This window comes from Cololabis saira, chromosome 14 (assembly GCF_033807715.1).
Source record: "Cololabis saira isolate AMF1-May2022 chromosome 14, fColSai1.1, whole genome shotgun sequence".
In the NCBI taxonomy this organism is placed as follows: Eukaryota; Metazoa; Chordata; class Actinopteri; order Beloniformes; family Belonidae; genus Cololabis; species Cololabis saira.
In genome coordinates this window covers 37,607,812-37,629,666 of record NC_084600.1, presented here as the reverse complement: position 1 = coordinate 37,629,666, position 21,855 = coordinate 37,607,812, and the positions used below count along the sequence as shown (strand labels likewise).

General features: G+C 38.1%; 1 protein-coding gene across 1 annotated transcript in view; it reads left to right on the top strand.

The window, feature by feature from the left end:
- The window catches only part of LOC133460071 (polypeptide N-acetylgalactosaminyltransferase 10-like), a 175,248-nt gene that overhangs the window by 28,769 nt on the left and 124,624 nt on the right, over positions 1–21,855 (top strand). Inside the window, exons 2-3 of the mRNA XM_061740584.1 lie at positions 13,022–13,124; positions 20,744–20,882. Of these exons, the coding sequence (XP_061596568.1) occupies positions 13,022–13,124; positions 20,744–20,882 (242 nt within the window). The remainder of the gene's footprint in view (positions 1–13,021; positions 13,125–20,743; positions 20,883–21,855) is intronic.

Sequence of the window (21,855 nt, the reverse complement as noted above, 5' to 3'; positions counted from 1 at the left end):
TCATCTAAATAGGGAAACATCAGTTTAAAGGGGACCTATTATGAAAAACACGTTTTCTCTTGCTTTAACATTTATAAAGTGGTCTCCCCTCAGCCTGCCAACTCAGAGAAGGAGGAAAGCAACCAAATTCTGCAGTGTCTGTACAGCCGCCCGGATGAGCAGTCCAGTGTGATGTGGATCTACCACGCCCACAACTAACTCCCCCGGCCGGAGCTTCCGCCATTTTTTCGTAGCTGTGTATCGCGCCATTCAGGCAGCCAATCAGCACAGAGCCTCATTATCATAGCCCCGCCCACTCAGAATCCTGCATAGATAATGAGGTTAGAGAATGGGAAGATAAAGACATGGCTCAGAGGCTGAATTTCTAATGTATTTAGTAAAAACAATCAAAAGCTTGTTTTTAAGACATTCAAGGCCTGTTTAAAATAGGTATTAGATGCCATAATAGGTCCCCTTTAAATAATATTTATGAAAGAAAAAGGTTAATGGACTCAATGGACTAAATCCACAATTGTGTGTTTTTTTTCTGATTTGTTGTGTCTGAATTTTAGCCATTAGAACATTGGCCACTGTATTCCACTTGAGAATAACTTCTTTCTGTATAATAATGAGTTCAAGTTTTTTTTTAAATGAGCTCGTCAACCTTCTCAGACCATTTGTCACCAACAGTTCGTTGTCTAAGATCATGCTGATGTCCTCCTTGCTTGGCCCTGTATTACCAGCACACAGCTGAACGACCTATAACAGCGAAATGCCCAAGCCTGTGATCACACCTGCTTATGATTAGTTCATTACTGCATTTGATTATCAGCACCTGGCTGCTATTTTGCCTTTTAATTCCCGTGTAGCAGTTAGGGTGTACTTAGTCCTCCCCACACTGCTTCAGGATTCGGATTAGTTTTTAGTAAAAATAATACATTTTATTCTGTGATGTGTCATGTATTTGGTAATCCGAGGTTGTAGTTTCCTAATTGTAAAACCTTGCAGGATTTTAAGTTTCTTTTTTCAATGGCTCATTCGTCGTAACAAAAACACAATCTTAATGTAATGTAATGTACTTTATTTATATAGCACTTTATATAGCCTTTCGGTGTGCCAAAGTGCTTTACAATAAGTAATAGATAAAAAGGAGGATAAATAAGAACAATCAAAAACAATAAAATACAACACAATCTAATAAGATAAAAGTGCCATCACACTCCTGGGTGTTAAAAGCCATCATAAATAGATGGGTTTTTAGCTTAGATTCATGCTGAGGTCAGAAATAAGCCGCATCTCGGAGCCTGGGGGCAACGCCACTGTTTATATTTTGACCTCGGGAGTTCCAGCAAAAGTTGATCAGCTGACCTCAGCGCTCTACCAGGATTACGGACAGTTAAAAGCTCGGATAAATACGAGGGTGCCAGGCCATTAAGAGCTTTAAAAACGAACATCAAAAGTTTTAAATCAATTCTATAAAGGATTTGAGCCAATGGAGGGAGTTAAGAACAGGAGAGATGTGCACACGTCTGTTAGTGTTGGTTAAAAGATGGGCAGCAGCATTTTGCACAAGTTGAAGACGATTAAGAGAAGACTGGGCAACTGGAAAAAAAATAGTCCTCACCACATTCATCTGAGCTGATTCACTTCACTCCTATAAGCATGATTACTCATGTTTCAATATTTGCGAATGAGTTCTCCTTAACATTCCTCTACGGAATTCCTACAAAATTCCTTTCAAATGAAGTCTGAGCACTACCGTGTAACAATTGTCAGAGTTATGGCTCAACCTTAAATTGCATGTATAAGTTGTTAGAAATGGGGCTGGGCGATATGGACCAAAAGTCATATCTCGATATTTTCTAGCTGAATGGCGATACTCGATATATATCTCGATATTTTTTCTGTGCCTTAATTGGGGTTTCCCCCAAAGCATTATAGCATAGCATCTCTGTAAGCTTCATTTTTTTTCTGAGGCAAACCCTTAAAAAAACAGTCAGTTTTAATAGAAAGCCTCGTGCCAAATGTCACACAGGTACCTTATTAACATAGGCCTCACAATATCAAAAGGTATAAAACAAATGAAATAAAAATAAACTGCCTGCATATATAGAATAAAAATGCTTCTTGAATAAAATAAAACAAAAATATCCCTTTCCTGCATAACAATTAAATTAAAATACACTGTGCAATTAATACAATGTAGACAGTAACAGGCAGACTTTTCCACTGAGGTTGACAGTTGTGCAAATAACAAAACCTTTTTCTCCAAATCTTAAATAAAACATTCAAGTCAATTTGTCACAAAATAAGCTATATCGAAATAATAAAAAAAATAAAAATAAAAAAAAAAATAATAATAATCAATATAAACGATATTGTCTCGTACCATATCGCGTTTGAAAATATATCGATATATATTAAAATCTCGATATATTGCCCAGCCCTAGTCTGGGTGGAGAGCAGTCGTTTTTAAAGTAATTAAAGTAATAAAATTAAAATGAATACGATGTGTTTTAATATTGAACAAATACAAGAATATTACGCATGCCTTCAAAGTTATGGGAAACTTTCAACCACGTGGTCGTTTTCAAAACGTATTAAAGGCGTCAGGCTGCAGACAGGAAAATGAATTTGCATTGCAATCGTATTTTTCTCTTTTTTGTCGTCAGCCGTTTTAGGATGATCAGTCATAGCTGACGGGAACATTCATCTGGAATTGTAACTCTGAAAATGAAAGGCCACTCAGAAAACATTGCGGTAGCTGGCTAGTATTTGTCGGTGCCTTAGGTGGCACTGTGATTTTACTACATTGGATCTGAGAGCAGCTAAAAATGGAGCCAAGGACAGTGTTAGGTTCAAGTTTTGAATCTGATTTTTAAAAAAACAACAATAATCAAGCATGAAACTTCACTGTCCTCTGTGAATAAAAGCATCAGTTGCTCTGCCCTTGACAAAGAACAACTTGAGGCAGGCTTTGCAGCTGAGGATGGACGCTCAAAGGATGGCAAATAAAGAATAAGAAACGGGGGAAATGGAGCAGCTGAGACATTAATGCAGACTAGCCATCTGTCCCTGTGAGCCACTATGCATTCACAACCTTTGAGATGTTAAACTCAGAGATTCAAAGAAATACACGAACCTCTGGCTGCCATGTCAGTGCTCTCTGGTTGTGTAACACTTTCCAGAAGCTGCTGAGGGTGTAACCCTCCACCACTGCATCAGTCCTTCTATCTGACCTAATAGCAGACATAATCTGCTTTTGGGCAGATTAGCAGAAGACCACAGCAGCATGGAAATGAGGTTGGGCAGACAGTGTTTCAGATAATCTGCAAATCCCTCTATCGAGGTCATCGGGAGAAAAACTGGTGGACCAATAACAACAGTTTCAGTGCTGCCAGTGATGCCCAAACGCAGGTGGTGCCTTCCTGATTCATCTCTCATATTTGCTGAAAAATATTGATTATTTTATACAAGATTGTGTGATATTGGATGTTTCTATTTCAGTCTTCTTTCTAAAGGCTAAATATATTAAGTAGAAAGTAGGGCTGGGGATCGATTCAAATGTCAAGATTCGATTCGATTCCGATATTGATTTGGGTTAGTGTTATTGAAACTGTTTTTTCAGCTGTTGCATGAATTATATGACTGTAGTTATGCAAAATATTACTACTAATATTATATTGAGATTAAACAGCAAGTATTGGCAGCTAATAAGGACCAATCAGCTCCCAGAATGCTGATAGAACTGCTTTCAGAAACATCGTGTGGGTCAGAATTACCAAACAGATCCAGGGAGGAAACAGAGACGGATGAAATCGGTTTTATTTTTTCCCACATTCCGTTTTTATTTGTTCCATTTTCGGTCTATTTTGGTTTTTAATTTTTGAGCATTTGGTTTTTATCATTTTTTGCAAATGTAACCCCAAGACAGTATATAAAGTAATGACATATAGACAATTTATGCAATTATAACCTAACACTTTAATGTTTTCATACCTTTAAACATATTTAAAGGCAAAAACATGGCACCAAAAGTTGTAATGTAATGATGAAAAAAAACAAAACATAAATAAATAAAAAAATAAAATAAAATCGATCTTTAGACATATGAATTGATTTTTAGGAATTAATATGAGAATCGATTTAGAATTGGGAAATCGATTTTTTTCAACACAGGCCTATTTGATTTATTAATTGATTTGATGCTTTTTCAAGCGTGTGGTGGGTAAAGGTAGAAATACTAGATTTAAGCTTTTGAAAAGAGCCACCTGAATGCACCGTCCATCACGTGTCCGTAAAGCTTATACAGGAAGCCAGCAGCAAAACCGAGTTGAACAGGCTGATGTTTGGGAGGGGTTTGCTCGTGCACCAGCAATTCTCAGTATTTCGAGACACACAGTTCAATAAATTTGATTCTTTTGTGGGAGATTTTGCTGAATTTCCAATGAACCAGTATGCTATTTTACATAGATTAGGTGACATATCCTGCTGTCTTATCCAAATAGGTGACATATCCTGCTGTCTTATCCAAATATGCGCTCATATTTGTGAAGTGACACTCTCAGTCTGTCTTTTATGAATCTATATGCAAACACTGACTGACATGTGGCCTTTTTGTCATCAGTTAAATAGACCACTAAAAGGCGACATTAAATTTAATGAGGCCTCATGCTGCCTGCTGACAGGAGTTACATCCCTGTCCTTTCAGCTCTCGCAGTTTTCCGTCCACCTGCTTCCTTTCTTTAGGCAGATTGTACATTTATATTTTGGTCTTTCATTGCTTTCACTTAAAAGAAGGATTTTGCATGTGGACAACGCAGCCAATGTGGATCGTGTTCTGTGTCCTATCAGTGTGTTGGTGCTCTGTCTTGAATATTAACAGAGCGGAAAAGTGCCCACAGTGGAATGAGTTTGTGGCCGCCCGCAGCCTCGGCTTTGTGATAATGGTGACTAGCCGAGTAGAGCAAAGCAATACTCTGCTGTGTAGTAAAGCAGAGAACACGGATGACTATGGTTGGCCTTATTTTCTTCCTTACTTTCGCAGTGCTTCATCTGAGCTAGCTTATGTGTGTGTGTGTGTGCGTGTGTGTGTGTGTGTGCGTGTGTGTGCATGTGTGTCTGCAGTGAGAAAGCATCCCACTGAGCCCACTGCGAAGAAACCGAAACCATATTGCAAATACCTTTTGCATTACAGATGCCACACTATCATTGAAAAGCTTGAATAGTCCCCTGTGGACTTGTGTTTTAAACAAATGTTATAAATGATGATGCTATCTGAACTCACTGTGTGTGTTCTTCTGACGGAGGAACACCCCGCCGTCATGTTGCTTCTGATGAGGCTCGGAAAATATTGTAACATTTTTGGTACTGTTGGCAAAGTTTGTATTCTCTGACAAACCCCCAGTTCTAGTTGCATGCTGCTTTTGTTTCTTTAAGTATTCAGTCAGACAGAAATCAGCAGCACTGCTTTAAAACAGCAAATGCTTTGTTGGTGGGAGGGCGTAGCTTCAGGTGCTAATGGAATATTAAAGATTCAACAGACATTAACTCAGATTCCAAAGTTTAAAAAGCCGTTCTCTCTTCTTCATGGGGATGATTTGGGCTTTGGAAATGGTTGTTTTTTAGATAAAATGAAATACCTCATTAAAATGGGCCCGGTTTTTCTTCCTTTTCTTGCCTTTATCACCATGTTGCTTTTAGGATTAATGCCTGCTAGGCGCTTTAATTTATCTTGAACGTTAACCACAAAGGCCTGTTGTTTTAAAAGCCTACTGAACATTTTTTAAACTTTTTTTTCCAGTTTAAAAGGAGGATACCAGAAATATTAAGAGAAACCCTCCTAAGCAGCACAGCATCTAAACCAGCAGAGTATTATTAATCTTCACAGGTGTCAAAAGTATTCAGATTCATTACTCAGGTAGAAGTATAGATACTAGAGTTTAAAAATACTCCTGTAGAAGTTGAAGTATCAACTCAAGTTTTTTACTCAAGTAAAAGTATAAAAGTACTGGTTTCAAAACTACTTAAAGTATAAAAGTAAAAGTAATTTAAGGGGGAAAAAAGCCATTAAGGACAAAAGCCATTTAAAATGAATGTATGTTAGTATAATGCAAATATATTAAAGAACCATATATGTGTACTATTGAGCATTAACATGTGTTTCAGAGAGCAGAAGATATGATGACTAGTTGCCTATAAGTATTGTAATGGTGCAAAAAGTCAAACTTCAGAGGCATGTTATCATTTATCCTAACCTTTATTGGAATGTACATCCAAGTTTAGTTGCAGGAATCTGAGGGAACGGATGTAAGAACAAAACTGGACAAGAACATCTGAAACAAACACAACCAAATTCACTCTATCCGGATGGAGCAATTTAACTGGATAGTTTTTTTTCCAAAGGCTGAAATGAAATAGAGTAACGAGGCTGTTTTTAAAATGTAAGGAGTAAAAAGTACAGATAATTGCGTGAAAATGTAAGGAGTAAAAGTAAAAAGTCGTCTGAAAAATAATTACTCCAGTGAAGTATAGATAACCAAAATTTCTACTTAAGTAAGGTAACAAAGTATTTGTACTTTGTTACTTGACACCTCTGTTAATCTTAGCTATCAGTTTTTACTTTACATTACATAAGAAAATGTTACTGGTTATATGAACTGAACTTCTCAACAGGTAAGGTAGCAGGATGCTTTTACTGTAAGTTATGTGCAATAAAATGCAAACAGCAAGTCAGCAGAGCACCATTTAAAACTCGTGTGTGTGATTAACTTTTTTGTTCATGAAAGTGGAAAAGTATTGTGCCATCACTAGTTGATGGATTAGCTCACATTAGCGTTCTTCATTAGAAATCACTCTTCAAAAACTCGACTCCAGATTGGAGAGACCTTTCACTTGTCTTTTTTTCCTTTCATTATACACTTTTGATTGCATCCCCCATCTGGTTCTCAACATCATTCCGTCTTTTGCAGTCGCCCTTTTACCGTCTGTCTCAATTTCGCTTCAGCACCCCGCCCACGTTCTGCTCACACAAAACTAAACATGTGCACACATTAGCTGAGAAGTTTCACTTCCTCCTTTTCTTGTTTTTCCAAGGACTTTTCGAGCAGCGACAAAAGCCCCAGAGGAATATGACAGCGACATCAGTGAAATTTTAATCAGGAGGAAATGGGGCGGCAGAATCTTGTTTCTCTTTAGTATACATTTGCACAGATGGACTCTTGCTGCTTGTCAGGTCCTTGTGTGACGCTGTGAGGGTGTCTGCTTGTGACGGAAAAAGGGAAATGTGGGGTCAAGGGAAGAGACGACAAGAAGACGGGGAAGAAAAAATAAGAGGAGGGAGAGAGTAGAGCTGAATAGATTTTATTTTTGTAATGAGCTCCTACACACCATCACAATGTTCTGTCAGAGACCTATCATTTACTAGATAAGTACCTCAAAGGTCTTTACTGGGTCCCATTTACAGTACCGAAAACATGTAATGTTACAGGCTTACACCGACAGAGAAGCTAATGCTAAGCTAACCGGGCTAATACGAGCTACAAAAGCAACTCACCTAAGTTGGCTAACGTTACACATTTCATGAAAATAACAAATCCCCCCCAAAGCAAAAGCAACAATTACCTGTCCAACAGAAAGATAGCAATATCTGCATCACTCCTGAAGCCCTTCAGCTCCTTCAGTCGTCTCCACCGTTCAAAAGCTGGGCCGATGTTTACCATCGTTTGTCCTCTGGATTTATCCAAAGCCCTTTTCGTTACAGCTTTTTCTTCTTCTGGCTTTCTTTTTCTAGCCTTTTTTGCAGGGCGAGCCATTACAAGTAGTGGCATTTGTATCTTTGGCTGCGTTTTCTCCGCCATTCTTCAGCAAACCGGACTCCAGTGTAAAGTTTTCTGGCAAGATTCTCCACGTCAAGCACGCGCATGGGACGGAGGGGGGCGTGGCCGTGGTTTAAAATGAAGGCATCTGATTGGTTCTTTCCCTTCCTGGACCTGGACCAATCCATATCATTCGGACCGAATGGGGGGGGGGGGGGGGGCTTAGAGGTGCCTTTTTCAAAATTCTTGCTAGCTCAGGGAGAATGCCTTTAACCCACAGGAGGAGCAACTTTTTTTTCTCCACATAGTCATATTGATATTTAAATACTTAAACAACTGCACACTAAGCACCTCAACTTGATAAGGGAGGAGTTATTGCTGCTGTTTTCTTGGACTTGCCTAAAGCCTTCGATACCGTGAATCATGATGTCCTTTTCTCTAAAATTGTCTTATTTTATTTACATTTTTTCAGCACAAACACTAGCATTATTTTCATCATTTGTCGAATAGGCTGCAATGGGTTAGTTAGTAAGTTAAGGATGCTCCAGTTACACGAAGAGGTCCTTTTTTAGTCTTTATAATAATCTTCAACAACGAGTAGACAACTATATGCAGATGACACCGTTTTTTATATACATGCAAAAACCGTTCAGCTTGCAGCTAAGAAATTGACTCATGCAATGCAAAGAGTAGTTGAGTGGTTCGATCAATCTTGTCTAACTTTGAATAAGACAAAAGGTATGTTCTTTTGTAGAACAAAAGGCACATTCCAACTGCATACATTTTCATTAGGAATTAATCTGTTGAACCGAATTTAAATATCTTGGTGTCACTCTAGATTTCAGTCTTAACTTAAACTCAACTCATCAAGAAAATGGCAAAAACTATCAAATACAACCTGTCAAATTTCAGATATATTAGGTTGTTTCTCCTTATGGACATGGTCAAAATATTTATCCACGCTCTGATTTTTTTCCACACTTCTCATACTGTATCAACTATTGGGGAAAGTTCAGGGAATCTGTTATCAGACCTCTAGAATCACTATATAAAAAGCTATAAAAATCTTTGATAAAAAGCCATTCCAGTACCATCATTACAAGATTCTCCAGACACAATCTATTGAGTTTTTAGACTACTCTAGTGTGTAAGATCCTAAATGGCCTGACCCCTTCATATTTACTGGATTTTGTCTGCTATTGCCTTGCTAGTTCTGTGAGATCCACCAGAATAGCTTCCATCTATTATAATGAACCTTTCTGCGACACATTTTTTTTGAACAATCTGCCTTTTCTTTTAAAGCCAGTAAACATTGGATGCACCTAGAGATGATATAAATACCTGCAGTTCCATAAATATCAACTGAAACTGTTTTTAAAAACCACCCAAATCTGTAACCACTGACTTATGTCACTCTATATTCTAACCTGTTGTATTTGCTCATGATGCTGACTAAATATGTGTTTGCGTCTGGGTGGGTTGGGGGTGTAACTATATATATATGGTGTTGTATGGTTTTTAGTGTGGCCTGCCAGGGGACTGCAGATGTACATTAGCCTAAGGCTAACTCTGTTACAGTACATCAAATGGAAACATTTATGTTTGAAATTGTACATCTGTTATAAATAGATAACATTGAAATTAAAACATGGACACATTTTACTTTTGCTTTAAAAATGTAATTTTCAGATGCAGGCCTGCTGTGTTTCATTAAGTTGTTTTTTTCTTTTTATGTGAGGGACAAGTTTGTATTTCAGTTAGAATGCTTGGTTGAAAATAGTTTTGATGTATTCAATGTATTCAAGCACATGCTGCCTTTTGAATCGACGCTCAAGACGAACCTGCTAGAAAAGCTGTGACTTTCAGAGTCTTTAGTCTTTTTTGAAACATTCGATCCAACTCTGCCCTCTGCACCAGAATTGTTGCATTATTGCATCTGTGAGAATATTTTTTGGTCCAGTCAAAACATAGACATCGCCCCCCTGGCGTAACCTTCCTCCCACCCTCGTTCTCCAACACCAAATCGTTAGGCCTGTGTTGAAAAGATCGATTCTCCGATTTTAAATCGATTCTCATATTAATTCCTAAAAATCGATTCATATGTCTAAAGATCAATTTAAAAGAAAAAAAAATATATATATTTTTTTTCATCATTACATTATAACTTTTGGTACTTTTTTGTTTATGGCCAAAAAAGGAATATTTTGTTGGACACAAGAATAACTGGTGCCATGTTTTTGCCTTTAAATATGTTTAAAGGTATGAAAACATTAAAGTTTTCAGTTATAAATTGCATAAATTGTCTATATTTCTTTGCTTTATATACTGTCTTGGGGTTACATTTGAATAAATGTTAAAAAACCAAATTCTCATGAATGGGGAAAAAATAAAAGCGATTTCTTTCGTCCTCTGTTTCCTCCCTGGATCTGTTTGATAATTCTGACCCACATGATGTTTCTGAAAGCAGTTCTATCAGCATTCTGGGAGCTGATTGGTCCTTACGGCATCATTAGCTGCCAATACTTGCTGTTGAATCTCAATATAATACTAGTATTAATATGTTGCATAACTAGACAGTCATATAATTCATGCAACAGCTGAAAAAACTGTTTTATTAACAGTAACCCAAATCAATATCGGATCGAATCAAATCGGATCGATTTGGATCGTGATAATCGATTCTGAATCTTAAGAATCGGAATCGAATTGATTCTTGATATTTGAATCGATCCCCAGCCCTACAAATCGTTTCTTTTTAAACAACTTGTGCCTAAAACATTACTATAAATTATATTGTAAAAGCTTTTGAAGTGTTACTGTGTGGGAGTTTACAAGCCTGAGTTCAAAACATACACATCTACTAATCAGAGTTGTCAGTGCACAAATGTACAAAACTGTACTTATAGAGGCAGCTTTAAAATGTTAAAAATGTAGATTTTTAACTGATTGAATGGTGTATAGTTGGATAAGAGCAGCATGTAAACATAAGAGGTTGTCTGGAACATTAACCATCAGAAACAGGCAACGTTGCCTTTTATGTAATGAAATTACCTCCTGAATTGTCTTATGGCCCTGGTGGGAATGAATAAATTGTATATATTGTAATCTAGTATTATCTTCCTCCCTCTGGTATTTCACTTTGCATTCATTAAAAACATAAAATATAAGACAAGGGGTATATAACTCTTAGTGGCGTTGCTCGTCATATCATTTTTCTAACGGCGGCTGTAATCTTCGCTCCTAGATCCTCTCCGCTGAACTTTGCATTGCTTTGTTATTCATGGTCACCATCAGCCAGCAGTTAGATTAATAATACATGCTTTTTCACACAGTTAGAGATGTCATTTGTATTTAGAGTGTTTCGCTAATTGCCTCTTCCCATCGAGCAAATTATTTCTCCATTGTATTGCGATGCTGTAATTCACTATGCAGAGTCACTGAACGGCTTTCAGTGCGTAGAATGACTAAGTGGAAGAAGTGGCAGCTTCTGTTTTGGTATGCTGCGCTGAAGCGTGTCTGTCTGCATGTGTGTGGTTGTGTATTCAGAGCCTCTGCAGGGTTGCGTGTTGTAGCATTGATATTCTCCTCACAGGGTTGTCAAGCATGAAATAGAAGAGTACACTTTTCTGTGGATAAACTCTCAGCAGAGCGGCGTGAGATAGTGAGAGCTGAAGCTCTGGAGAGATATTGTTGTGAAACAGATACTGACTGAGGGCCAAGGGAAGGAAAAAAAAACAGATTTGTGTGTGTGCTGCATGGTGGTGACCCCCCCCCCAAAAAAAAAAAAAAAAAATCTGAGCATTTATCACTTCCATTCTGGCCAGGACTCTGTTTCATTAAGGTTGCGGATTTGTGGGTGTTGGCCGGAGCTAAGCAGGTTCTGGATGGTCGAGTTTGTGCAGTTGGGGAACAAAATGAATCAACAACGATTATCCACAACACAGATCATGATTGTGTGTGGAGACCATTCTCCTTCCTCAGTCAACCCGCCGTTTTAAGCTGAGGTGGGTAGTAACGAGTTACATTTACTTGAGTAAGTTTTGGGAAATTTTGTACTTTTAGGAGTATTTTTCAATCACTATACTTTTTACTTTTACTTGAGTAGATTTGTGAAGAAGAAACTGTTACTCTTACTCCGCTACATTAGGCAACGTTGAGCTTTTACTTTTCTTTTATTCCTTTTATCCGCGTACGCGTCAATCTCATGACATCACTGAGTGATTCTTTGGGAAAAATGTTAGTTTTTGCATGTTTTGTCACATTTACACAGACTCAAACACACACAGAGTTTCTATGAGTTCATGGGTTTGTTCTAGTTCTACCTGGTTAAAAAAGAAAAGTACAAAGGCTTGAAATTTTGTGCTACTTGTGCTTAATTTATTTTTTATTCTCTTATTATTTTATTTATTTTATTATTTATTAAAGTACTTGAATTTACTTTAAGATTATTTAGATTTAAGCTATTTTTTTATTAATTCTAATTTATTTTATTATTTTATTGATTTCATTTGCCTGAAGATGATTATTTTGTACTTTTGTCTGTTTGAATGGTTGTGTTAAAAAAAATAAATCAGACGTTAGTCAACAGTTACTCAGTACTTGAGTAGTTTTTTCACTAAGTACTTTTTTACTTTCACTCAAGTAATTATTTGGATGACTACTTTTTACTTCTACTTGAGTCCTATTATTCTGAAGTAACAGTACTTTTACGTGAGTACAATTTCTTAAGTCAGCCTCTTGACCGATTGGAATATCCAGCTAAATACTTTTTAGGTGAACAACCAAAGGAACTCAGCCAATGGGATTATATAACACTTACGAGATATGCAAGTTTCTATCTGCTCACCAAGCACGAGGATCATAACAAAAGCACAAGAAGGAATTGTTTATAAATTCTTGCACTTGTCACATTAATAGACACGCTGACATTTTTGGTTGTACTGAACGCTGCTGAACATGAGCTTTTTGAATTCAAGAGATGTTTAAAATTTTGAAGATCCCATTTGCAGTATTTATGTGCTCATGTTTCTTTGCTTGTTCTTTGTCTTCATGACTTCTGAATCCAGCTCTGTAATCTCACGCGCCTCACTGTCTTTCATAGTATCAGGGAGCCCATTTTTCTCAATAGTCCATGTGTGCACTACTTCATATAGTCTGAAAACCTGCCAGCGCTGTGTTTCACAGCTTCCACAGCCTTATCTCTCTGTGCTTGTGATTCTCCGCAGGGGGTGAATCGAATGGGGAAGGATGCTCAGGTGGGACACAATGGGGTGTGGAGGAAAGATTGGCACGACTATGAAGCAATCCGAAGAGATGCCTCGCGATCTGGTGAGTTCACACGTCCTCAGAGTAGATCCTCCTCTGTGTGTTGGAGCTAGGGATGGGCGGTATGGACTAAAAAATGTATCACGATAATTTCTGGCATTTATCTCGATAACGATAAATATGACGATAAAAAAAATACCAATTCAACTCCATCTTTGTAACTATAAATCTATCTCGCTCTCAGATCTGCCATGTTTGTTACACAAAAACGTCATCAACGGGAATTTATCCTTCTTTCTTTCTTTCTTTCTTTCTTTCTTTCTTTCTTTCTTTCTTTCTTTCTTTCTTTCTTTCTTTCTTTCTTTCTTTCTTTCTTTCTTTCTTTCTTTCTTTCTTTCTTTCTTTCTTTCTTTCTTTCTTTCTTTCTTCCTTCCTTCCTTCCTTCCTTCCTTCCTTCCTTCCTCCTGCTCTCTCCTTTGTTCTTCCCTTCCTCTTTTCTTCCTTCCTTCCTTCCTTCCTTCCTTCCTTCCTTCCTTCCTTCCTTCCTTCCTTCCTTCCTTCCTTCCTTCCTTCCTTCCTTCATTCTTTTTTCCCTTCCTTCCTTCTTTCCTCCTGCTCTCTCCTTCCTTCTTCCTTCCTTCCTTCCTTCCTTCCTTCCTTCCTTCCTTCCTTCCTTCATTCTTTTTTCCCTTCCTTCCTTCCTTCCTCCTGCTCTCTCCTTTGTTCTTCCCTTCCTTCCTTCCTTCCTTCCTTCCTTCCTTCCTTCCTTCATTCTTTTTTCCCTTCCTTCCTTCTTTCCTCCTGCTCTCTCCTTCCTTCTTCCCTTCCTCTTTTCTCCCTTCCTCCCTCCTTTCCTTGTTTCTTTCTTTCCTTCCTTCCTTCCTTCCTTCCTTCCTTCCTTCCTTCCTTCCTTCCTTCCTTCCTTCCTTCCTTCCTTCCTTCCTTCCTTCCTTCACGTACGTTGTGCGTGGATTTAACACAGAACCATAAATCAGCTTTACACAAAAACATAATCAACGGGAATTTATCGTTTTTACCGCAAGATGACAAATTGTTATCGTGAGGAATTTTTTTGACGGTTTATCGTGAACGGTAAAATATCACCCATTCCTAGTTGGAGCGGTGGTTTGATTTGAAGCAGGAACGGGGAAGGATGCTTAGGTGGTAGAGTTCTGCCCCCAGTCCCTCAACATGTCCTTGGGGAAAATGCTGAATCTTCACATCGTCTCTGATGCGATCATCTACTGTATATGCGATTGTTAAGGCAAAGGGTTACAAACTGTGTATACACTGCCTGACCAAGAAAAAGTCACCACAGGATGCAATGAGCATCCTGTGGTCAGGGAAAAGATGTTGCTCTGCTGTACAAGTGTCCTACTGTACGTCTGCATCCAGTGAATAAAAGAGATTGCAGCAGCTAATAAAAGTGAGTTAAGAGCTGATCAATGCTTTAATAAAACCTGGAAGATTGACGATGAACCATCCAACCAAGGAAGGAATTTAGTCAGATCTTGAATGATTGTAAGATTTAAACTAGTGTTTAGTACTGAAAGTAGGTAAGAATATCACCATATACACAGTGTGGAGGGAACTAAAGCTAATTGAAAGTAAACAGCTATGCAGAAAAGGATGTTGTTTCAGTCCAGATTTATCCTGTTCCAGAGCGATAAAGGCATCAAGAAATGATGCACCCATCATGCTTAGTGTCCACTGTTCAAGCCTCAGCTGGTCAAGTCCTGTTTCAGCAACATTATGTGCCATGAAACTAAGGCCAGCAAAATTCATGATTGTAGGATATGACTAGATTTTTCCATTGATCCATTCTTTTTCTCCCTGAGGGAACGAGCATATTCTTAGGGCCAATCCCAATACACCCCCTACTTTCTTCCACTAGCCCTCCCTCACTACCACTAGCCCTAAAAAAGAAGCCACAGATTTAAGGGCACTTGAAATCTTCCCAGGTCTGTCCCAATACTCCCCCTGCCCCTACTTTCAGCACCACCCCTAAAATCAGGAAGCTGAGAGCCAAAAGCTGTTTTAATTTCAGCTGTAGCGCTGTTAATATGCCACTAAAGTTTTAATATTTTTTCAGGCGTAAAAGTAACCGTTAAGATGCCCAACCTGGGCTCAGTTTATCCAAATAACGCCTGTTAAGAAATTTGATCTGATGTTTTCGGCGATGATAAGAGCCGCAGGTCCCGGGGCAGCAGCAGCATCTAGCAGTTGTAGCTACGCCTGTTAAGAAATTTGCTCTGAAGATTTCGGGATTTCTGCCTGCCGGCTCGGGAGCTGATTTATGGTTCCGCGTTAAATCGACGCAGAGCCTACGGCGTAGGCTACGGCGTACGGCGCGTGTCGCCGCGTAACCTACGCCGTAGGCTCTGCGTTGGTGTAACGCGGAACCATAAATCAGCCTTTATTCTGGCGAGGTTTGAAAAAGAATTCGCAACAACGGGCAAACGAGTGATTATGTACATTCACTGAGTGAATATTATGAAAGTAAAATATATATTTCTCGCTAGAAATGTAATCAAAATGCATTTTTATGCAGAAACTAACTCAAAATATTGATTTTATTCACTGAAAAATAAGAAATATCCGCCATGTTTTTTTTCTTTTTGATTCAGTCCGCAAATGACGACAAAGCATTCTGGGAAATTTTTCTGTCCTTAGTTCAGCTAGTGAGCATCGGAAAACCCTCGATCCGTAGGGACAGATTCATAGCCACTACACTAGTTTTCCCCACTCCCCCTAGGTGAAAAGAGGAATTGGGACACCACTACCCTCACGGGAACGCGCAAAATGTAGGGGTAGGGCTGAAAAGTAGGGGTAGGGGGAGTATTGGGACAGGGCCTTAGAGTATAATGCCATATTTGCCAGGTTCAGATCGTGAAAGGGCGTTTTTGGGAGCATGACATAATTTTCACTAATGGATCGGCCACAACAGAGTCGAGACCTCGATGACACAGAGAATCTTGGGTACATGTATGTGCTGCAGAACTGGAGCAATGGTCTGATTCCGCCAATACAAGATCTTTGAGCTTTGGATGGAAATAAATATGGTGACTATCAAGTTTCTCCAAACTATGGCACAGTGAATGTAAAATGAAGCCTTAAGATGGTGAGCTAAATATTAGTACAACTTGTTTGTACAGGCATTTTTGAAAAGTTTTTACATGACACATTCTATGAGTGTGACAACGAGGGGATGAGAAACAATTGTAAATACAGTTTATAACAACGATGATCACCGACTGAGTTTAATTTTCTACTTAGGGTAATCAGCATTATTCAGTTGAAATTAGTGGAAATTGGTTTACACCTGTAATGAGCTGTACTGACTGAAAGCTATTCTCCGTATTTATTGCCTTCAGGTGGAAGAGTGGGCACTGTCAGCTTAATGAAATATGAATGTTTGTTGAAAATTGGGTTGTTTGTGTTCTCCCAGTGTCCACATGACCTGATTTTTATTTATTTTTTTAATGACACTTCACAGTTCGAAGATAAAGGAGACAGCGCTCACTCATGAATGGTTACATTTTTAAAATTATGTTAAAATAATCAGAAGAGAACTTGTTCAACATTAATCAACACAAATTACTTTTGTGTTGCTTCTTCATTATTTTTAACGTTTTGCATAATGACATCCTGTTTTTGATTTTGTGGAGTGTCTACGCTAATATTTATAATAATGATGATAATTAGGGCAGCACAATAAACTGTTAAAAAGACAACATTGCAATATTTATTCACACTTACGCCATAATCCTATTTGCAACTGACAAATTCAGCATTTTATTTCACGAGCAGCATAACAAAAACTCACATTTTCCTCAAAGTTCTTCAAATGCTCCTCATTGCATCCAAGGGCTACATTGTAGCTGCCTTCTACCTTAACCTTTGGGAAGGCGCCTTTTAAAACATGTGATTCATTGGCTGGGAAGGCCTGCCAGCACTGCAGCAGGTTGGCCAACTTAGCGACTTTGACGCTATATTAAACAAGTTTTCAGACCTCCCAAGCGACAAATTTAACCACTTTTTCAGGTCTTATTGGAGACTAATATGAAAGCACATAAGGTTTTCATTGGTTTCCCAGCGAGCAACTGGTGCTGCCGTGAGCTCCAGCTCCTCTCAGAGCCAGAGTTGGAGACATGAACCCTCCCCGTCCTGCACATGAATGCTCACCGATAGCTGACCTGTACTGGCTTTGATTGTGGTTAATGGTACTGGCTCAACGCTGTTGAATATTATTGAATACATTGATTTATCTATATTAAAAGGTTATGTCTCATTGAGACACTGGATTACATTTTCAAGAGAGATCTGCTTTACACAATAAAAATATTACAACCAAATAATGAAAATAGTAAATAAATAGTAATTCTGTTCTTTGATACCAAGACTTACATAGACATTGCTAGGAAATAAACATAAATACAAGCAGAAATTATGCAAGTACCATATTTTGCCGACCATTAGGCGCAATATCAATGAAGGGGTATATTTTCAAACATAAAGTGCACCAGGTATAAGGTGCATGATAAAACATACAGGACTGTCTCAGAAAATTTGAATATTGTGATAAAGTCCATTTTATTTTCTGTAATGCAAAAATGTCATACATTCTGGATTCGTTACAAATCAACTGAAATATTGCAAGCCTTTTATTATTTTAATTTTGCTGATCATGGCTTACAGCTTAAGAAAACTCAAATATCCTATCTCAAAAAATTAGAATATTCTCGGAATCTTAATCTTAAGCTGTAAGCCATAATCAGCAATATTAAAATAATAAAAGGCTTGCAATATTTCAGTTGATTTGTAATGAATCCAGAATGTATGACATTTTTGTTTTTTTAATTGCATTACAGAAAATAAAGAACTTTATCACAATATTCTAATTTTCTGAGACAGTCCTGTATATAAAGCGAAACAAAACAGTCTGTTAAGTCAAACTTTATTCAGCTCATTCACAATAATTCTGAATATTGTTCAGTTGTAACTAATACAGAAAAATACACTCACATTTTAAATAATTTATCTTCCACAAATCCACCAATAAAAAGTGATGGAGGTAAGCGTCGTACTACATACTGTTCTCTGATTGGTTCATCGTTGCCAGCGATAGCGGACACCTGAAGTTAGTGTGAGGTTGGATTATAATTGTATCATGATATAGATTTGAAAATTGGGTTTACTCAAAAAAGCTAACGTTAGCTTGATGTCTAATTATAGTAAAGTAACATTATTAGATGTTGGATGATGGTTGCTTGCCAGCACTTCATAATTAGTTATCAAACGTTGTGTGATGCTGCAACCCGTATCAGTGCAACAACTGATGGGAAGCTGGTGAAACTGTTGCAGGACAGAAGTGACATGATTGATGAAGGCTGTTTTAAAAGATAATGCAGGCAGCTGAATTCTGGAGTAGTTGAATTATGTTAATGGAGTTGAGAGAAGGACTAGAGTGGAGGTAGTTATATTAATTGAGAAGAGATGTACTGTAACTGTGGACCAAAGTGGTAACAATGTTAAATGAAAGCAACGGGCAGAGATGGTTCATAATCCAAAGGTGAAAATAAAGCGAGCAGGTGATGTTATTCATGTATTTGAGCGAGTAGTGTGAGGGATAAACACCCAGGCCCTTTGTCTGTGGGGAAGGTGAAACAGTTGTATTGTCAAATGTAAAAGGAATAGCTGTTACATTTTTTCAAAGTATATTTAGAACTAGTGATGCACCGAAATGAAAATTTGTGGCCGAAACCGAAAATAATAATAAACACTTGGCCTAGGGCTGGGCGATATGGACCAAAAGTCATATCTCGATATTTTCTAGCTAAATGGCGATACTCGATATATATCTCGATATTTTTTCTGTGCCTTAATTGGGGTTTCCCCCAAAGCATTATAGCATAGCATCTCTGTTAGCTTCATTTTTTTCTGAGGCAAACCCTTAAAAAAACAGTCAGTTTTAATACAAAGCCTCGTGCCAAATGTCACACAGATTCCTTTATTAATAGAGGTCTGCACAATATCAAAATGTATAAAACAAATGAAATAAAAATAAACTGCCTGCATATATAGAATAAAAATGCTTCTTGAATAAAATAAAACAAATATCCCTTTCCTGCATAACAATTAAATTAAAATACACTGTGCAATTAATACAATGTAGACAGTAACAGGCAGACTTTTCCACTGAGGTTGACAGTTGTGCAAATAACAAAACATTTGTGCAAATCTCAAATAAAACATTCAAGTCAATTTGTCACAAAATAAGCTATATCAAAATCATAAAAAAAAAATGTAAAAAAAAAAAAAAAAAAAAAAAAATTTAAATCGATATAAACGATATTGTCTCGTACCATATCGTGTTTGAAAAATATATCGATATATATTAAAATCTCGATATATCGCCCAGCCCTAACTTGGCCGAATACCGAATAATACCGAACAATGGTTCTTCGAACTTTTTCATTTATTTTGCCAATTTTTTCACCATTGCATACATCAAATAAATGTGCAGTGAAATACCCGCCAGTCACAATTTGTCTTACTGTACTTATTGTATTTTTTTCTCATAATCCTTTTTCATTTTCTCCCGTTCAAATCAAGTTAATCAGGTCGCGGTGGGGCTGATCTCCGCAATTTGAAGCCTTGTATAATAATTGTAAAAATCTGGGTTATTTTTTTGGAGGATCCATCATATCAGACAGTGAGGGTTCTCCACCGCATCGGTAGTACGGGCCCTTTTCTCTGCGCTCTCTCCCCGATCTCCTGCGCTGTGCGTCCCGTCACCGTCTCCATCACCAAGCAGCTTTCCCAAATCCGACTCAGCCTGGATCATTTCTCGTGTCCTCTGCTTTTTCCCCACATCCAAGTGATGAGCTGACATTCTGACATGTTTGCTGCATTAACACCGCACGCCCCTCACCCCACGCTGTTCGCTGTTTGATTGCGTCATCACACGCTGTGTCTTAATTGTTCGTTTTTTTTCCCACTTATTCCACCGAACACCGAAAGTGTTTTTTTGCTATTTTCGGCCGAACAATTTCGGTTACCGAACATTCGGTGCATCACTATTTAGAACCAATGAGTAGAATCCGTTAATTTTGCTTTTGAATTTAAAAAAATTGTGGAAAAATAAATACAAAAATCAAGATTTATTCTATTTTTTTTTTTATGTCTTTGGAGTCGTTACTGAAAGAAGTGGGTGGAAGGGATGAAGGGGCTTTGGTAGGTAAATATCTGGGTATCATCGGCGTGGAAGTTGATGTTGAATTTATCAACATTACTACAGAGAGGAAGTACATTTATAATTGGCATTATATGATAGTGAAGATGCTTTAACATCTCTTCAGTCTTAAAACTTGTATTCCTCATGAGTGGCCATGTCAAAGCTTTGTTGTTCCAGAATTGATGGTACTAGGTGAGAAGTTTGAACAATCTCTGTTCAGCCTTGGCTGAAAACCTTCTTGGGTTCTTAGTTTGCAAATTATTTTTTTTTAGCCCTGATTTAATTAAAACAAATCAAAGATTAGACGTGGGTGACTTTAGTTCTCTATGAGCTCTAGTAAATTAATTTAGATCCTGTAATAAGAGAGGTGTGGATAGCTGAGCGGAGCTGCTCTGCGTCTGCAGTGTCCGTGTGACGTACTGAGTTTGTTTTGTGTTTCCTGCAGGCAACGGTGAGCAGGGTAAGCCCTTCCCCCTGACGGACGCGGACAGAGTGGACCAGGCCTACAGGGAGAACGGCTTTAACATCTACGTCAGCGACAGGATCTCCCTCAACCGCTCCATCCCTGACATCCGCCATACAAAGTGAGTCGCGTGTGCATGTTCACAAAACGCAACACAATCCATGTTTCATTCACTTAGCCGAGTCATTGCATCATTCATGCCGTTTGCAGGTTAGTGGAGATTCAGGGGGGTTTTTTCTAGAAAAAAAGCGGAATGAAACAGAAGTTCGATGACCCTGCCCTGAAACAAGGTGTAAAGACATGGTTGAAAATCGCTCTCATACTGGATCCCTGTGCTGTTTTGACAAAAACGTGTCACAGACATTTTATCAAGACAGTCCGCAGGTTCTTCCTTCAGCCGGAGAGACTGCAGCAGGTTATTTCACAGATTGGCACTCCATCAGCAGGGTGATGAATCACCTGCTGCTGCAGTCTTTAGTTAGACTGAAAACCTGCACACTCTCAGGACTGCATGGACAGATGGTTGTTTCCCAAAACATAAGAATGCAAGAATATTGAATGCAAGAGAAACTACACCGGGGGCCTAACAAGGGGGGCATTTGTTGGGAAAGGAAGGAGACTTATTTGAGGAATCGAGTAAAATACATTTCTGCAGATGTTTAGAATGTATTGTCCTAATGTGAATATTTAAGATGTGACACACAAATAGGAATTTTCGTCTTGCATACTTTGTGTGGGTCATTGTTAGGGCTGGACGATATGGACCAAAAGTCATATCTCGATATTTTCTAGCTGAATGGCGATACTTGATATATATCGATATTTTTTCTGTGCCTTAATTGGGGTTTCCCCCAAAGCATTATAGCATAGCATCTCTGTTAGCTTCATTTTTTTCTGAGGCAAACCCTTAAAAAAACAGTCAGTTTTAATACAATGCCTCGTGCCAAATGTCACACAGGTTCCTTTATTAACAGAGGTCTGCACAATATCAAAATGTATAAAACAAATAAAATAAAAATAAACTGCCTGCATATATAGAATAAAAAGGATTCTTGAATAAAATAAAACAAATATCCCTTTCCTGCATAACAATT